The following is a 20,629-nucleotide window of genomic DNA, read 5'->3' on the forward strand; positions in this document are numbered from 1 at the left end:
ACCTCATATTTAACAGCCATCAGACAAAAATACACACTGTATCTGAGGAAAGTGAATAGTCCATTAAATAAGTAAATGTTAATTTTCGCCATTTCTATATCTCACTGTTTGAAAGAAGAACTCTCATATTTATCAGATGCATTTCCTCAGTGTGTGGCCTGTCCATCTCATTTTCCCTAAGTTTTGATGAGAGGATTGTCCCAGAAGCAGAAAATTTAATGTTTGTTTTGTCATAGGATATAGCTAAGCATTAACTCTACCTAGACGCTGGGTGGGAATTGGGCAAATAGAGAAAGGATTCATATTCACTGACATGACATGAAAATTGACTACTTAACAATAAAGTGAGAACATGGTCAAGGAAGTCTCATTTCTTCTGTGTAGCAATTTCTGTTTTTGTTTATTGGAAATACAGTCATCATTAAAAGTAATCAGGTTATATATTTTAAATCTTTAAAAGATGCAAATACTTTTAGATGCTAATAATTCATTAGGTTATATTAACATGGATCTTCTAACAACTTGCATTTAAATAATTTAGTCTCCTATTAGGGACCAAACGGAGAAGTGCACTCCAGAAATTCTCTTTTCTTCTCCTTTTTTTAAACAAAAAAGAACATTAGAGGTTAAAAAAAAAAAAAAAAAAAAAAAAAGCCAAAACAGAGAGAATGAACTCAACCTAAATTTAACAACATATACCAAAAAAAACACCCCAAACCCATTGCTGTCAGGTTGAGTCCAACTCATAGTGACCCCACAGGCCAGAGTGGAACTGCCCCATAGTTTCCAAGGAACGGCTCGTGGATTTGAACTGCTGACCTTCTGGTTAGCAGACGTAGCTCTTAAGCACTATACCACCAGGGTTTCCATGATTACATATAAAATTAAATGATGGGCATAATGAGATTAAGTCTCCGGCGAAGTATGATTTTTTTTTTTATGAGAGATTTTTTCCCTTTTATTGTAAAAAGTAGTAGATGTGAAATGAGTAAAAATCATAAAACAAAAATAAATTATATCATCTGGAGATATATGCTGTTAACACCCTGTGGATTTAATTCTATATTTTAAATTTATATTAATTAAAAAATCAGAATTTCATTGTATCTTGCATTCTCTTGAGCATGGCCAGTTCTTTGAAAATAATTTAAAATTGTTTTTTTTGGTCGTTTTTAATTATAAAATACGTGATTATTATAGGCTGTCTATTTTTACTCTATTCCGTGAGATCATACATATTTTAATCTCCTCATCTTTGTAGTGGAGCCCTGGTGGCCCAGTGGCTAAGAGCTTGGCTGCTAATCAAAAGGTCAGCATTTCAAATCGACCAGCTAGGTACTCCTTGGAAACACCATGGGGCAGTTCTACTCTTACAGGGTCACTATGAGTTGGAATCCACTCGACAGCAACCAATTCGTTCTGTTTTTTAATCTTTGTAGTATATTTTAATATTTGGTAGGGCAAGCTTTTCCCTCCACATATTATCCTTCTTTTTCATAATTGTCTTGGGTACTTTCAACTGTGTTTACTTCCAGAGGAGCCCAGGTGGCACAGTGGTTAAAGTGCTTGGCTAACTGAAAGGTCATGTTCAAGCTCACCAGCTGCTCTGCAGGAGAAGATGTGGCAGCCTTGGAATCCCTATGGGGCAGTTCTACTCCGTCCTATAGGGTTGCTATGAGTCAGAATCAACTTGACGGCAGTGGGTTTAGTTGGTTTGGTTACTTTCAGGTGAACATTAAAATCATTCTATCGCAGTAAAAACAACCTCCATCTACTAAAAACAAAAAATGAAAAGTAAAAAGCAATCCAAATTTTGATTGAAATTAGACTATATCTCTAAATTAGCTTAGAAAGTACTAACATTATTATAGCATAGTCCGTCTTCTTAAGGAAAATAAGTTATTGTGTGCCATCAAGTTGATTCCAACTGACAGGGACCCCATGTGACAGAGGAGAACTGCCCCATAGAGTTTCCTAGGCTGTAATCTTTATGCGAGCAGATCACCAGGTCTTTTCTCCTGAGAAGCCAGTGGTGGGTTCGAACCACCAACCTTTCAGTTAGCAGCTGTCATGGATTGAATTATGTCCCCCCAAAAATGTGTGTATTAACTTGGTTAGGCCATGATTCCCACTATTCTGTGGTTGTCCTCCATTTTGTGATTGTAATTTTATATTAAAGAGGATTAGGGTGGGATTGTAACAGCCTTACCAGGTCACATCCCTGATCCGATATAAACGGAGTTTCCCTGGGTTTTGGCCTGCACCACCTTTCATCTCTTAAGAGATAAAAGGAAAGTGAAGTAAGCAGAGAATTGGGGATTTCATACCACCAAGAAAGCAGCACTGAGAGTAGAGTGCATCCTTTGGACCTCAGGTTCCTGAGCTGAGATGCTCCCAGACCAAAGGAAGACTGATGCATCACAAGGACCTTCCTCCAGAGCCAACAGAGAAAGAGATAGCCTTCCCCTGGAGCTGATGCCCTGAATTTGGACTTGTAGCCTACTCGACTCTGAGACAATAAACTTCTCTTTGTTAAAGCCATCCACATGTGGTATTTCTGTTCCAGCAGCACTAGATGACTAAGGCAGCAGCCAAGCACGTAATCACTGTACCACCAGGACTCCTCTAAGGAGAATAATATCTAATTATTCCAGTCTTTTATGTCTCCCAAAGAAGTTCTGCAGTTTTTACCATATAAATTTCTTCATAAAGATTCCTATTAATGAGTTTTTGATGCAATTGTGAATGGGATTTTTCCACTATACTTCATAAACAGTATATAAGCATGAAGAAATACATTAATTTTTGTATATTTACATTGTATCTACCCACTTCAACTCTCTTACTTTAACATCTACTTTTTTTTTAGCTGATTCTTCTGAATTTTCTAGGTAGACAATCATATCATCTGCAAATACAACTTCAGGTCCTCCTTACTAACAGTACTATACTTGCCTGTGGGTATGAGAAATTGTTCCTGAACTAAACTTATACAAGGGAGGAGAGAGAGCCTAACACAGAAAAACTTAGAAGCATGCAGGAGTACCTGCTGAGGTCAGAGGGAATCAAGGCCCTATAGAAGGGATAACTAAATTTACCTAAAATGAGAAGTAGAAGTTATAATAATATCATGACAGAGACTGCAATTCAGAAGCAGCCCTTAAAACAGAGGCACTCATAAAAGGATTTGCAAAAGCAAAATGCTTTGTCTTCAAGATGATTTTACCTTTTTTAAATTGTACTTTAGATGAAGGTTTACGAACTAGCTTCTTATTAAACAATTAGTACACATATTGTTTTGTGACACTGGCTACCAACCCCACGACATGTCAACACTCTCCCTTTTCAACCTTGGGTTACATATTACCAGCTTTCCTGTCCCCTCCTGCCTTCTAGTCCTTGCCCATGAGCTGGTGTGTCCCTGTCCCTTTAGTCTTGTTTTATTTTATGGGCCTGTCTAATCTTTGGCTGAAGGGTGAATCTCAGGAGTGACTTCAGTGCTGAGCTAAAAGGGTGCCTGTGGGCCACACTCTCAGGGTTTCTCCAGTCTCAGTCAGGCCAGTAAGTCTGATCTTTTCTTGTTGAGTTAGAATTGTGTTCTACATTTTTTTCCAGCTCTGTCCAGGATCCTCTATTGTGATCCTAGTCAGAGCGTTGGTGGTGGTAGTTGGATACCATCTAGTTGTACTGGACTCAGTCTGGTAGAGGCTCTGGTAGTTGTACTCCATTAGTTAGTTCTTTGGACTAATCTTTTCTTTGTGTCTTTGGTTTTCTTCATTCTTCCTTGCTCCCGATGAAGTGAGACTAGTGGAGTATCTTAGATGGCTGCTCACAAGCTTTTAAGACCCCAGACACTACTCACCAAAGTAAAATGTAGAACATTTGCTTTATAAACTATGTTATGGCAATTGAGCTAGATGTTCCCCGAGACCATGTGAGATGATTTTTATCTTCACTTTAGGGTGAAAAAGGAGAACTATGCAGTTGGAAGGTCAGTGAGAAACAAACAATGGTACATAAATGTGGTGAACAGAATCTGTACAAACAGCTTTGGTGATGCGAGTGGTGATTAACTAAAAGGCAGAATCCTAGATTTGATTGCTGTCTCCAAGTGGAAGGGGAAAGTAACAGCGAAGATAGGATATATCCTTGCAGTTATGATGAGGATGCTGGAAAAGGAAAAAGATACAAGGGAAATTTTTAAAAAAGTTTCTATCATGATAAGATTAAAATGTTAACAGGACATCTAATTGGAAATGCCCTCCAGAGAACAAGATATACACAACTGAACAAAGTGAGATAGAAAGGTCTTAAAGTCATCTGTAGATAGCAAAGAAGAGTCTAGCAGCTAACTAGATTCTGAGCGAAATAAATGGTACAGTTAAGTTAGAGGAATATAAAAGCAGGTCAGATTCTGGGCTACAACCTCAAAAGATGCCTACAATAAAGGCAACCTGAAGAAAAGAGTATCAAGAAAGCATGACAACAGGAGTTTTGGGGGGTGATGTTTTCGGTTTCTTAAAGATGAAATGTTACGTCAGAAGTGGGAAGAAAACAGTTCCAAAAATGACCTAAAGGAAATTAGATTGGGTCTAGAAAAAACCTGAATATAAAAAGCTTTTACCAAAAACACATAAAACACTGTATGACCCAAACAATCCCATTCCTTGGTTTACAGCAGTTCTGTTCATAATTGCCAAAAGCCAAAAACTGGAAAATACCCAAATGTTCTTCAGTGGGTAAATGAATAAACTATGGAACATCCATACAATGGAACATAAGTCAGCAATAAAAAGGGACATTTGATACATGGAAAAACTTGGATGACTCTCACAAGCATTATGCTGAGTGAAAGCCCGTCTCAAGAGATTACATACTGTATGATCCCACCTATAGGACATTCTTGAAAAGACAAAACTACAGGGATCAGTAGTTACCAGGGGTTATGGGTGGGGGGAAGATGACTACAAAGCAGGCATGAGGGAGTTTTTTGGGTGATCTAAGTGTTCTGTACCTTAATTTTGGTAGTAGTTACACAAATCTATGTTATTGTTGTATACCATCAAGTAGATTCTGACTTGTAACAACCCTATAGGATACAGTAGAGCAGGTCTATAGGGTGTCCTAGCCTGTAATCTTTACAGCAGTACGTTACCAGGTCTTTTCTCCTGCAGAGTCGCTGGTGAGTTCAAACCACTAACCTTTTGGTTAGCGGCTGAGTACTTAACCATTGTGCCACTGGTGCTCCTACATCAATCTGTAACCCAGCACAGTGCCGAATCTGTACATGTGTAAAAATTCAAAGAACTGTATACCCAAAGAGAACAAAAATCAATTTTACTGCATTATAATTAAAAAAAAAAAGATGCACTATCTTATAATACTTATATTCTGTTATTCATATTTAGACTACTGTCCATTCTTTAATGAAATTCTATACGATATGATAGTCACAAGTCCATTGAGGCTTCTAAAATTTAACTAGGCTTTTTTTTCCCCCCTGAGCATTACTTAACGAACTGTTTTCCTTCCACAAATGTTTTAAAAACTATATCCAAAAAAAAAAAAATCAACTTCATTTCTTTCATTGTATTTATTGAACAGATGTCTGATGATAAATAGCAACTTGCTGCTTAAAAAAAATTGAACACCAAAAACTTCTCATCTTTCCATCTGTAGACAAAACTGGAATGAGGAAGTGGAACTACAATCTTAGCTTTGCCAAAGCACATTATGCACTAAACCCCAAAACCAAACCCGTTGCCATTGAGTCCATTCCGACTCATAGCAACCCTATATAGGACAGAGTAGGGTTTTCAAGGAGCGGCTGGTAGATTTGAACTGCTCACCTTTTGGTTAGCAGCCTGAGCTCTTAACCACTGTACCACCAGGGCTCCTCCCATGTACTAGGGTATTAATTTTTACAATCTTCTGTGCAAAAACATGGACATTCCTGTTAGTGACTGAAAAACTGTGAGATTTAATATTGTTTTTAAAAGACATTTTTATTCAAGGTTATCTTCCTAATATAGCATGAGATAAAAAGCTGCTATTAATGTATGATTTTGCTGTCAATGTGTCTTGTGTTGACACTGGAATTATAGCTTCCTTTTCAGTCCAACCTCAAAAATTACCTAGGTGCACAGGGAAGCCACAGACAATAAGAACACTGTGCTTGATTAAATGATCATAGGGGCAATCTGTCCTAAACATAATTCAGTACAATTTTGACCTTTTCAGAACCTTACTAATCTTGTGACCTGTCATCAGGTCCCTTCCCCCAACCTAGTCAGTGCAATAACATCAATTTTTACAGGTGTGTTACTAAAATAAAGGCAAGTGCTTATTCCAACAAATTAGCAATCAGATAAGGGAGATGTCAAGATTAATGTTCACAGATTAATCCAGCTGAATCATCAATAAACTCTTTATCAACGGCTTTAAATCTCCACAGTACAATCCTCTTCAATTCATTGGTTTCTAGCTCTGTCCTTGCCATCTGCAAAGTCCTTCCCCACAAAAACAGACCAGATGCCACTGAGCTGCTGGCTACAGCCTCCGAAAGCGTCTGTTCTATATTTAACTAGTCTGACCTATATGCAAGTGTTCACCTCCGTCTGCCTGGATTGTCCGCAATCACAGAGGTAATGCTTTTCTTCATTATGTAACATACATACACCCTCCATGGGGTCCTTACCTGAGTATGTCAAGCCATTTTCAGGATATAAAGATTGGGAAAGGTATAACTGGGAAGACTATGATTAATATCTACCTACAAGTTCTTGGCCAACTCAGATTTATCATTAGTAGTGTCATATTTTAGGAGCCCTGGTGGTGCAATCTGCCCCCATAAAGATTTACCACCTTGGAAACTATATGGAGTTGGAATCAACATGACAGCAGAGGGTTTAGTTTTTTTTTTTTGGAGTGTCATGTACTAAACAGCATAAAAGTTATCTACGTTGCCATGTCGAAACTATCACAACTGAGATTATATAAAGTGCTTTGTTAGAGGGCATTTTAATTCACCTGTGCCTAGTATCTAATCCTTAGTATAGCATCCGGGTCCATTAGACTGGTTTTAGTTTTTAGATTTATTTTTTTGAGCAGACCTGTTTTTAAGGATTGATATTTCACGACTTTTACTATTTCTTATAGGGTCGCTATGAGTCGGAATCTACTCGATGGCAGTGGGTTTAGTGGGTAGGAGTCTTCCAAAGAACAAAAAGGAAAACATTTTTTAAAATAAAGCTCATTCTATATTATAATGACCATACGGATCCACTGAACCTTTTTATAAATCTAAGATCCTTGAAGAGATCTTAGTGAACGTATTTTACTCACATCTGGAAACATTTTGCTATTTCATCATCCCAGAAATTATTTCATCATCGCTCATCAATTATTTCCAACTATGCTGCAAACAATGTAAATAATAAGAAAATGAAAGAAGGATGAAATTGCCTATAAAAAAAATGCAACAGTGAAATTCAGTTTTTTATTGTGTTGCCCAAAGTATTGCAACATCTTTCAAGAAGGTATACAAGAAGTCTGGAGACACTACTGCCTGATTTTAGCTTTTATTGAACACAGTTATAAATTCAGATTTTATTTCCTACCCATAATGGAAAAAAAAGTGAAAGAGAAAGGTGCTTCACAATTATGACATGAATTAGAAGAAGAATGCAAAGAGCCATAGCAGCACGTGAGATCCTAAGGAAGACAGGGAAATTGATCGAGTAAACGCTCAGAATCTGTAACTTCAGATGATATCCTACACAAATTTTATCAAACTCAAGAACTGATGAGTGGATAATATATTTCTAAGGACGAAAAGGAAAAACGGCGTTTTCATACAGATACTTATAAAACAGGAAGCTTTCATCGCACAGTATTTTGTGAAAAGAAACTGGACCACCCCATTTTGCTAGAACGACACACGACAGTCAGTATTCTGTCATCTTTTATTTTATTTGTGCACCAAAATTTCTGTGCGAATCCCTTCCAGCCTGAATTGTGGGAGCATCCCTTGGGGTTTGTTTATGTCTGACAACCCTATGGTATCACTTGCCCAGGACTAATTTTTTAATTAATTTCTCACCTTGGGGTTCCAGGCCACATAGGTCACATATACGCAAATCCCAAACCAGTATGAGTCAAGAACCCATGGCTTAGAATCCCTAAGGGAGTATTCCCAGCTCCCACTCCAGAACCCAGGCAGATAAACATTTTTATTATTTTTCTGTGCTGGCAGGCAGGTATTTTCCAGTCCACTGTTTTCACTGAGGGCACAACTTTTTTTTTTTTTTTTAATAATTTTTATTGTGCTTTAAGGGAAGGTTTACAAATCAAGTCAGTCTCTCACACAAAAACCCACATATACCTTGCTACACACTCCCAATTACTCTCTCCCTAATAAGACAGCCTGCTCTCTCCCTCCACTCTCTTTTCGTGTCATTGTCGCCAGCTTCTAACCCCCTCCACCCTCTCATCTCCCCTCCAGGCAGGAGATGACAACCTAGTCTCAAGTGTCCACCTGATCCAAGAAGCTCACTCCTCACCAGCATCCCTCTCCAACCCATTGTCCAGTCCAATCCATGTCTGAAGAGTTGGCTTCGGGAATGGTTCCTGTCCTGGGCCAACAGAACGTCTGGGGGCCATGACCACCAGGGTCCTTACAGTCTTGGTCAGACCATTAAGTCTGGTCTTATGAGAATTTGGGGTCTGCATCCCACTGCTCTCCTGCTCCCTCAGGGGTTCTCTGTTGTGTTCCCTGATAGGGCAGTCATCAGTTGTAGCTGGGCACCATCTAGTTCTTCTGGTCTCAGGATGATGTAGTCACTGGTACATGTGGCCCTTTCTGTCTCTTGGCCTCGTAATCACCTTGTGTCCTTGGCGTTCGTCATTCTCCTTTGATCCAGGTGGGTTGAGACCAACTGATGCATCTTAGATGGCTGCTTGCTAGTGTTCAAGACCCCAGGCGCCACTCTTGAAAATGGGATGCAGAATGTTTTCTTAATAGATTTTATTATGCCAATTGACTTAAATGTCCCCTGAAACCATGGTCCCCGGTCCCCAGGCCCCTGCCCCTGCTACACTGGCCTTCGAAGCATTCAGTTTATTCAGGAAACTTCTTTGCTTTTGGTTTAGTCCAATTGTGCTGACCTCCCCTGTATTGCATGCTCTCTTTCCCTTCACCTAAAGTAGTTCTTAACCCAGTGCCATCGAGTCTATCTACTATCTAATTACTGAATACCCCTCTCCCACCCTCCCTCCCTCCCCCCTCTTGTAACCACAAAAGAATGTTTTCTTCTCAGTTTAAACTATTTCTCAAGTTCTTATAATAGTGGTCTTATACAATATTTGTCCTTTTGCAACTAATTTCACTCAGCATAATGCCTTCCAGGTTCCTCCATGTTATGAAATGTTTCACAGATTCATCACTGTTCTTTATCAATGCGTAGTATTCCATTGTGTGAATATACTATAATTTACTTATTCATTCATCCATTGATGGGCACCTTGGTTGCTTCCATTTTTTGCTATTGTAAACAGTGCTGCAATAAACATGGGTGTGCATATATCTGTTCATGTAAAGGCTCTTATTTCTCTAGGATATATTCCAAGGAGTGGGATTGCTGGATTGTATGGTAGTTCTATTTCTAACTTTTTAAGGAAGCGCCAAATTGATTTCCAAAGTGGTTGTACCATGTGACATTCCCACCAGCAGTGTGTAAGTGTGCCAATCTCTCCACAGCCTCTCCAACATTTATTATTTTGTGTTTTTTGGATTAATGCCAGCCTTGTTGGAGTGAGATGAAATCTCTTTGTAGTTTTGATTTGCATTTCTCTAAGGGCTACTGATTGTGAACATTTCCTCATGTATCTGTTAGCTACCTAAATGTCTTCTTTAGTGAAGTGTCTATTCATATCTTTTGCCCATTTTTTAATTGGGTTATTTGTCTTTTTGCAGTATCATGTAGATTTTAGAGATCAGGCGCTGATCAGAAATGTCATAGCTAAAAACTTTTTCCCAGTCCGTAGGTAGTCTTTTTACTCTTTTGGTGAAGTCTTTGGATGAGCGTAAGTGTTTGATTTTTAGGAGCTCCCAGTTATCTAGTTTTTCTTCTACATTCTTTACAAGGTTTTCTATACTGTTTATGCCATGTATTAGGGCTCCTAACATTGTTCCTGTTTTTTCTTCCATGATCTTTATTGTTTTAGATTTTATATTTAGGTCTTTTCTCCATTTTGAGTTAGTTTTTGTGCATGGAGTGAGGTATGGGTCTTGTTTCATTTTTTTGCAGATGGATATCCAGTTATGCCAGCATCATTTGTTAAAAAGACTGTCTTTTCCCCATTTAACTGTTTTGGGGCCTTTGCCAAATATCAACTGCTCATATGTGGATACATTTATGTCTGGATTCGCAATTCTGTTCCATTGGTCCATGTATCTATTGTTGTACCAGTAGAAGGCAGTTTTGACTACTGTGGCGGTATAATAGGTTCTAAAATCAGGTAAAGTAAGGCCTCCCACTTTGTTCTTCTTTTTCAGTAATGCCTTATTTATCCGCGGCCTCTTTCCCTTCCATATGATATTGGTGATTTGTTTCTCCATCTCATTAAAGAATGTCCTTGGGATTTTCATTGGAATTGCATTAAATATATAGATCACTTTTGGTAGAATAGACATTTTTATAATGTTTAGTCTTCCTATCCATGAGCAAGGTATGTTCTTCCACTTATGTAAGTCTCTTTTGGTTTCTTGCAGAAGTGTACTGTAGTTTTCTTTGTATAAGTCTTTTACATCTCTGGTAAGATTTATTCCTAAGTATTTTATCTTCTTGGGGGCTACTGTAAATGGCATTGCTTTGATGTTCTTTTTGTTGGTACACAGGAATCCAACTGATTTTTGTATGTTTATCTTGTATCCCGATACTCTGCTGAACTCTTCTATTAGTTTCAGTAGTTTTCTGGAGGATTTCTTAGGGTTTTCTGTGTATAAGATCATGTCATCTAAAATAGAGATACTTTTACTTCTTCCTTGTCAATCTGGATACCCTTTATTTCTTTATCTAGCCTAATTGCTCTGGCTAGGACTTACAGCACAATGTTGAATAAGAGTGGTGACAAAGTGCATCCTTGTCTGGTTCCCGATCTTAAGGGAAATGTTTTCAGGCTCTCTCCATTTAGGGTGATGTTGGCTGTTGGCTTTGTATAAATGCCCCTTATTATGTTGAGGAATTTTCCTTGTATTCCTATTTTGCTGAGAGTTTTTATCATGAATGAGTGTTGAACTTTGTCAAATGCCTTTTCTGCATCAATTGATAAAATCATGCGGTTCTTGTCTTTTGTTTTATTTATGTGGTGGATGACATTAATTGTTTTTCTAATGTTGAACCATTCCTGCATACCTGGTATGAATCCCACTTGGTCAAGGTGAATTATTTTTTTGATATGCTGTTGAATTCTCTTGGCTAGAATTTTGTTGAGGATTTTTGCATCTACATTCATGAGGGATATAGGTCTATAATTTTCTTTTCTTGTGGTGTCTTTGCCTGGTTTTGGTATCAGGGATATGGTGGCTTCATTGAATGAGTTTGGTAGTATTCCGTCCTTTTCTATGCTCTGAAATACCTTTAGTAGTAGCGGTGTTAACTCTTCTCTGAAAGTTTGGTAGAACTCTGCAGTGAAGCCGTCTGGACCAGGGCTTTTTTTTTGTTGGTAGTTTTTTGATTACCTTTTCAATCTCTTCTTTTGTTATGGGTCTATTTAGTTGTTCTACCTCTGTTTGTGTTAGTTTAGGTAGGTAGTGTGTTTCTAGGAATTCATCCATTTCTTCTAGGTTTTCAAATTTGTTTGAGTATAGTTTTTCATAGTAATCTGATATGATTCTTTTAATTTCAGTTGGGTCTGTTGTATATCGCCCATCTCATTTCTTATCTGGGTTATTTGCTCCCTCTCCTGTTTTTCTTTTGTCAGTTTGGCCAATGGTTTATCACTTTTGTTGAGTTTTTCAAAAAACCAGCTTTTGGTCTTGTTAATTCTTTCAATTGTTTTTCTGTTTTCTATTTCATTTAGTTCAGCTCTAATTTTTATTATTTGTTTTCTTCTGGGAAGGCACAATTTTTGAAGGTCACAAGTCTTAGTCCACACCTTAAGTGGATTCAAGGATTCATTTGCTGCCTTCAAGTGGGTTTTAAAACTCAAACCCATAGGTTACCAAGACCAAAGGCTTCAGCTCACATTCTTACTACTCTAATTTTCAGAATTTTCTTTTCATTTCCAGAGATTTCCCTTTCCTTCTTGAGAGCTCAAATATGCATTTAAAATAATTTTAGTTATCTTGTACCCAGTATTTGAAGGTGTTTATAGAAGGAAGGTTTTCCGGTTACCTAGTCTACTGTATTGCCAGAACCAGAAATCCCATGGCACTGTTTTTAAGCTTTCTGTCAAAGAAATAAACATGTTAGTATCAGTAAACTCTGACTTGATTTTTAATTAATTTAATTTTTTTCTAAGATCAAAATCAAGCTTTCCTTTGACCCCTCGCAATTCAATCCTGTCATTCTACAACTGAGCCGACTCAGCGTTAAATATGCTAACTTTCTGCGCATGGACCTTACACACATATAATTCTGCAGTCTATTTATGGATATAATTTCTCCCCTTTTCAAAGGATAAATGAGTTCAAGTCTCTGGAAGCAATATGGAATAGAAGTGTCACCTGAAAAGATACTCATGACCTGTGTTTGCAAATCCTTTGGCTTATACAATCATCCTCCTTTGTATTATGAATGCGTGGGTAATGACATCTGCTCACATCATGTAAATCCTCTATAATCTCTAGCTCAGTGTCATACATAAACTAGGTACTAAATAAATTTTACTGGCAAGTTGTTTCAAAATATAGAACACAGTAACAAGTTTCCTACCATAAATCTGAGTTTCATTTATCATATAAGCAATAACATGCATTTATAAATTATGATTCTATTCACATTACCCGCCTTTGCTCCTCTTCGGCATCAGCAAAGAGTTTACGAATGTTAGCCTCTGATTCTCCCACATATTTGTTAAGGATTTCTGGTCCGTTGACCACTTTGGGCTCTCTTGCATTTAACATCTTGCCAATCTGTCGAGCCAGAAGGGTCTTACCACATCCTGGGGGCCCATATAACAGGATGCCTTTAACATGTTTGCAACCTAAAATGGAAAACAAGACAGTCTTATGTCAACTAACCAAAATTCCAGTAAGACATCTAAAGGAAAGTTCTCGTTCTCCTTCATATGCATTTTAGGAAAAACACATCAATGTCTTTATTTAACGTATATTAATATCCATGTGCCACGGACAGAATAACATGAACAAATGAAGCTCTTCTTCACAGGAAAGCCAGAAACAATTCGTACACCAGTACTAATGTTTGAGGGAAAAGGCGGCCAATTAAAGGCCTTTGTAAAGTATACTTGAACTATCGTTTAGAATAAACACTTTTAACTCTGAAAATATCTCTTTGATCTAAATACCTAACTAGCCAATATTACCTATTTTTCATTATCCTCTAATTTAAGGTTGGGGGGAAAGATCTGTTTCCGGCAAATCTAACCCCAAACAAATCTATTATGATATGGTAGGCTATAGAAACTATACCTTAGTCATGTCTGAGTTGGATGGGTATAGAACAACCCACAGGATCCACATGGATATTATAGATTTTGTGGATAAAGTTTAATATGTGACTAATGCTAAGTGAGGCACATGCTTTCTCAGGGCAGTCCAGATGAAGATGAGGTATCAAAAGAGTAGTGTTCAATAATTTTCTAGGCAAGTATTTCTAAATGCCTTAAAGGTACTGTTAACAATAGCAAAATAGCAAGACTGATGCTCTAGACTCCCCAGGATTTCTTTAGCCAACTCCACACACGAGTGGTTACTCCATTTCTTAAAATCATAATGACCTGTGGTCTCTGTTTACTCACTCTAGGAATCCTCATCTTTCTAGCAGTTTCACAGTTAAGATGCATGACTCCTTCCTCAAGAGTTTTTTCTTTATAAAAAAAAACCCCAGTGCCGTTAAGTCGATTCCGACTCAACACTACACCAAAAAAAAGCACTCTGTGAAATAATGAATTATTAGATTTCAGTGTTACACTCATAACTATAGGTAAAAAAGAAAATTTCTGGAAGTGTAATATAAATAGTGTGTTCCCATGGAAAACAGTTTGTCCTTCTTTGGAATGGAAACCTTAAAAAGTTTATCTTTAAGAAAAATTAAAATAATATATACTTAAATACTTAATTTAATGCTTTAATACTTAAAATAAATCACAACTCTACCAGAAACTTCAGATTCTAGGAAGGCAGACCCTTTGGGTTGCCAGTGTGATCATTACTTCTATCTCTATTTCAAGAAAAGACTCTTTTTCAAATCCTTGAAAGTAATGAGCTCTGAGCTTACAGTCAGGCTTGTAGCAACAAGGGAAACTTAATGGAACCCCTTGAAGGCTTAGAGTCTTCACCCTTCTCATCATAGTTTAAATTCCTACCCCAAGAACCATGATTCAATAAAATGTCTTTAGCCCTTGCCCCAGTCTTCCAAAAGACTGGCAGAGAGATAAGTGGATAAGCTTTGAGTTTCTCCTAGAGGCTGAAATCACCAAGCACTGCCAGCATCTCAGCCACTGGAACGCATTCGATGAGGACTTTTGGAAACTGGCTCTTAGACTTCTCCAAACTAACTGCTACCATCATGATTTGAAAGTATTCATAAAGATAAATCATAGGGGGGTGTAATGGTGACACAAACACAGGGAGAAAGAGCCAGAAAGGAGGAAATGATGACTTGTTGAGTACCTACAAAATACCAGGCCTTATCCTCATCTCTAGTTTCTTCTTCACTTTCTCCAAGTTTATCAACTCCTCCTAACCATATTTCCTTCCATATTAAGCCACACTTTCTTTCAAGGAGTCTCTACTCCTTGGTCTTCCATTCCTCCTGTTACACCCATCTCACGACCTTTCAACACACTATGACTTTACTGTACCTACGCACTGGCCACAGAGCATAGCTGGAGAAAACTACACCACTGTGCTGATGGATATTCCCACAATTTCATGCTATTCAATTTCAGTTCTACTCTCACTGCTTCTCAATAGTACATTCACTCTTTACTTTGGCAGCTCATCTCCTATTTTCCTCAGTAATTATCCAGGTCTTCACCATTTTTCTCTTCTCAAGAGCCTTCTTATGCCATTTTTTAGAGATGACCTTGGTTCCTACTTCACACATTTTTTAAAAAATAGACTATCGGGCATGAACTCTCTTCAGTTCCTTGCTCCTCTACCTAGAAATTTATCTGCAAATATATCATTCTCAACCTCAACCTTGGTCTCAGAGGAGAAGTTCTTTCCTCCTATCCAAGGTTAAATTGCAATATTTGTTTATATACTTTTTTCTGTATTAGACTGTAACCTATTCAAGGGTAGGTATTGTCTCATTAACCCTAAATCACAAACACCCAGCATAATGTACTCAATAAATGGCTGAACTACAAAATTCAAAGAAAATGATGGACAGGAAATCACTTTTAATAATTATTTGAAGCTCTTAATTTATGGAACAGTGTTTATTTTCATAGCTGAATTAATTTGGATACCTAAAAAACACATTTGCAATGACTGGGATTTTGCCAATTTAGCAAAACAAACTACATAATATATAAATACGTGAACCTTAATCCTGTAACTGTTTTGTACGCGGAAAACGCTCAATTTAATGTGTTTTGAATTAAATTGACTCCAAGTTTATAAAATAAATAATTCACAAAATATTGCCATGAAGGCTTAGAGAAAAGGAGAGAAAATGAATGTCCATGGAAATAATTATATATAATATATAATACAGATTTCTGAAACAACAGAATCTATTCAATATAATATCACCAGGCATGTCACAGACGTTCTAGTCTGCTTTAGAACTATAATTCTCGTAGGAGCTCAAGAAAGCTCATCAAAAATATACATTGAAAAAAAGCCTCCTCTAAGGAAAGAACTTTAGATAGATATAGATATATAGGTATAGGTATCAATACATGAAGATTTTCAAAATCCACTTTCACAAAGGAAGCACTTTCTTGAATAAGCAGTGGAAATGGAACTTGGTTGTTATTATTATTATTGCCTACTCTGACTTATTAAATAAGTATTGGTCTATAATTTTAAATGAGTCACAAAAACTCTTCATAAGTAATTCTACTCAACAAAGGTGTTATTAAGCTCCTATTTGGACTAGGCACTAAGCTAGGTGTTAGGGATACAAAGATGAAAAAGGTAGTCCCTACCTGCAGGGCATTCCTGGTTTAGTAGGAAAGACAGAAATAAAAGTAGATTATTTATAATATGGTATATCAGAGATATGCCATATGAATAAGGAGGATTAGAGAAGAATTGATGCCTTTGAATTATGGTGTTGGCAAAGAATACTGAATATACCATGGAGTGCCAGAATGAACAAATCTTTGTCGGAATATAAGTACAGCCAGAACGCTCCTTAGAAGCAAGGCTGGCAAGACCTTGTCTCACATACTTTGGACTTGTATTCAGGAGGGATCAATTCCTGGAGAAGGACATCGTGTTTGGTAAAGCGAAAAAGAGGAAGACCCTCAATGAGATGGACTGACACGGTGGCTGCAACGATGGGTGCAAACATAGCAACAACTGTGAAAATGGCCTAGGACCCGACAGTGTTTCGTTCTGTTGTATACAGGGTCACTATGAGTAGGAACTGATTTGACACGTAACAAAAACAGAGATATGTATTAAGTGTTTTTGGAACCTAATTAAGAAAGACTGATTCTGCCAGGTTGAGAGCACAAAATCAGGGATGGACATGGGGAAGAGGTAACCGTCAATCTGGGCCTTGAAGGGTGAGCAGGAGGTCCATGGTTGGGCAAGGGAGAGGAAATGGCACCCTAAAGAGAAAGAATAGCATGATGAAAGGCAAAGAGACATGGTGGACATTGGAGCTATTCTCCCAACACAGTCAGTAGTAATGTGTTGTGGCTAGAGCTTTGGAGGTAAGGAGAGAGGGGTGCAATCAGATAAGTGGTTAGAAGCTAACTCTGGTGGTAGAGTGGAGGAAGGACTAGAGAACAAAGAGGCATAGGGTGGAAGTCCAGTTGGAAGCATGTTCTTAACCTTTTTGGGGGCTCACTGCCCCATTGGCTGGCTCTGGATTTTTGCCCAGTTAAGCATTAAAATTCCTCCAACTTCACTAGAAGCAGATGAATAATAAATGGAGCCAGAAGCCTCCAGGAAGACACCCCCTAAACCCTGATGATACCCTTGTTTTCACCTGGCTCTGGCATTGGGGAAGCCTCTGACCTCTGGCTGCTGGACTGTCTGACTGCAAAGCTGTACTGACTCCTGCTCCTACTGAAAAAAATTAATAAATAAATAAAAAGGCCTTTCAGGTCCCCTCACACTCGGAGATCAGTGCCTTGGGCTCGGGAACTAGCAAATAAATAGCAAAGGGCAGACTTGCATGGTTTGTGGCACCCCAAAACAATTAGAATAGTAACATCAAAGGTCACTGATCACAGATCACCATAACAGGTATACTAATAAAGAAAAAATCTGAAATACTGTGAGAATTACCAAAATATGACATAGAGACACAAAGTGAGCACATGCTGTTGGAAAAATGGTGCTGACAGACTTGCTCGGTGTAGGGTCGCCACAAACCTTCAATTTGTAACAAACGCAGCATCTGTGACATGCACTAAAGCGAAGGATAATCAAATGAGGTATGCCTGTACTCAATTACTTAACTGCTTGCTTTACTAACTGATCCTATAAATCATCTTCTAAAAAATATCTAGTTTTTTATTTGGATGAGGCATAAACATATAATAACCCTCGTTTATCGTGATATAAAGGAAGGTGGCAGAGTAAAGTATAATCCAAAAATGGCCAAAAATAGATTTATAGGTTTGGTTTTGGAATTTAAGTTGCTAATCATACTTGAATATAGGAATAAATGAAGCTCAAGGGTATTGTTTTCTTTCACTCATTTAACAAATGATATATCTGGTGGTGGGAAGATGGGGAAGTTCTTTTCTGGTTGCTTCTATTTTCTCAGTGAAACAGGATTCCAGGTCATCAGTTGCTGGTGAGGATGAAGGAAGGGAAGAGGAGGTGTTGGAGGTATGAGGAGAGCGGAACTAGTCAGCTCAGAGAACAGGAGAGTAAACTGGCTAGGCTAGGGAAATATGGAAGGGACACCAGGAAATATTGGTTCCAGAAAATGCTGTGGGCCCATCTCAGATTTGGTTCATAAATTTAAAGTGAGCTCAGACACCATGGTTTTGTGCTTTTCTTAAGCTATATTTAGCAGCCAGGGTACTGGCACAGAGTAGGCAGGGAGCTGAGAAGAAGAGTTGTAAGGCTGCTATGCGTGTATGCAAGGACAATAAAAATGTCAGACCACAGAATCTAAGGCTGGGTGAGAAGGGAAGAGAGGACAAAAACATTAAGAAGTGTTAAGAGTAAATGAATAGGAGGATCCAGTGGGATCAAACTTGCTGGAGTTGGGTGGGAGGGGAATGCTAGAAGTAAGCAAGGAAAAAATGGGAGGTAGCTACAGAGCAGAATGCTATAAACTGAGATTCCAGAGATGGTGTGGCTATTGGTAATGAAAACACCTTGGGCATGACCAGAGTGGGTGGCTAGGGTGGGGTGAAGGAAAGGATTGTTAGAAGTAGAGAGGTCAGGAAAAGTTTACTGGAAGCAAGGAGGTAAAAACAAAAACAGTGAGGTTTGATTATTGCAAGGATCATCTACATAGATGTCAAGCCCCCAATAACACACAGATAAATAAAACACACACAATGAAGACTGCACTTAGGAGAGGCAAGTAAGACAGGCAGTTTCTTTACCTGGCCACCCTGTTCATTTCACTCTAGGACTACTCTCCCTCTCTCACATACTGTTCTCCTAATACTATGACAATGAGAAGTATTACTGTTTATTACTGTATCACTATGTGATAGCTATTATTCAAAGCTATAATTCAATGTCAAAGGAATAAGCAGAGCAAATAATCCCATTGTTTACTAAAGACTTCAGTGAGAGACACTGGAACGTCACATGAGACTATATGCTGTAAAGAATTTAGTTTAAGGTAGATTTGTATCTTATTCTAGACACCTTGTCAGAAAGCATTTTAAATGATCTCTTAGAATATGAACCACAAAGGCTGGATTTTAATTGTTTCACAATAAATGTGTGTCAAAAGGCTGAAAGCATGATTTGTGGTCAGGTGCCAGATAGGTGAAGACTGACTGGATTAAATGCATTAGGAAATAAATCAGATGAAAAACCTCTAGAGAACATTAAACATTACTAACTAGCAGCCTCAATTTTTTGACCAGTGGTTCTCAGACTTGGATTCCACATACTAGCAAAAGAATATATATTTTTTTAAGCTGGGGAGAAATGTTATCATTGAGTTGCCTAGTTTTTATTTTGCAAAGTAAAGATTTCTTAAAAAAAAAAAAAAAAAGTCAAAACTGACATCTATCACCACCATTTCATATAAGAACATATATTTTAATATCTAATGGTAGGACATAATATCAGAATAAGAGACAGTCTTCTGTATTAAATATGTATTTTTAAGTATGTTGTTAAAAATGGGGGCTCTGAAACGACATATTGCATTTGGAAAATCTGCTGCAAAAGACTTCTTTAAAGTGTTAAAACAAACAAACAAACAAAGACGTCACTTTAAGGACTAACGTGCACCTTACCCAGGCCTTGGTGTTTTCAATTGCCTCATATGCATGCAAAAGCCGGACAATGAATAAGGAAGACTGAAAAAAAATTGACATCTTTAAATTGTGGTGTCGGTAAACAACATTGACTACACCATGACTGCCAGAAGAATGAACAAATCTGTCTTGGAAGAAACACAGCCAGAATGCTCCTTAGAGGCAAGGACGGCAAGACTTTGTCTCACATGTTTTGGACATGTTATCAGGAGGGACCAGTTCCTGGAGAAGGGCATCATGCTTAGTAAAGAGAGGAAGACCCTCAATGAGATGGACTGATGCAGTGGCTGCAGCAATGAGCTCAAGCATGACAATGATTGTGGGGATGGCGTAGGACTGGACAGTGATTGCTAACTAATAATCTCATCATTGTATTAGTCCATGTTCTATTGTACACAGGGTCGCTATGAGTGGAAACCAACTCAAAGGCACCTGACAACAATGAACCAAGCAGAATTGGTACTTGAGCCCAAACAGATGTGGGAGTCTAAAAGGAGCTGCATAGAAGCATGGAGAGTGTAGTTGGGCTCTCCAATTTATGATGGCTTCTCGATCTTTCTTGGTCTTTCATGACCTACATGATTCAGTAGGTCCCACTGCAGACCTGCTGAATCAGAATCTCCAGAGGTAGGGCCCAGAAATCTGTATTTTAATAAGATTCTTATAAACACTACAGTTTGAGATGGGCAATGATTTTAAGACATGGATTGATTTTACCATCTCAATCTGATTATTAAGAACAAATATGTTTATACATAGAACCCAAAAAAAAAAAAAAAAAAAGCCTGTTGCCTTG

The 20,629-nt window shown here is 38.0% G+C and overlaps 1 protein-coding gene across 2 annotated transcripts in view; it reads right to left on the reverse strand.

Annotated features, from left to right (window-relative positions):
* NSF (N-ethylmaleimide sensitive factor, vesicle fusing ATPase) overlaps positions 1 to 20,629 on the reverse strand; it is a 158,888-nt gene that overhangs the window by 62,860 nt on the left and 75,399 nt on the right. For both annotated transcript variants that reach the window (XM_049859000.1, XM_049858999.1), the window contains exon 9: positions 13,007 to 13,206. In XM_049859000.1, the coding sequence (XP_049714957.1) occupies positions 13,007 to 13,206 (200 nt within the window). The remainder of the gene's footprint in view (positions 1 to 13,006; positions 13,207 to 20,629) is intronic.

This window comes from Elephas maximus, chromosome 19 (assembly GCF_024166365.1).
Source record: "Elephas maximus indicus isolate mEleMax1 chromosome 19, mEleMax1 primary haplotype, whole genome shotgun sequence".
Taxonomy (NCBI): Eukaryota; Metazoa; Chordata; class Mammalia; order Proboscidea; family Elephantidae; genus Elephas; species Elephas maximus.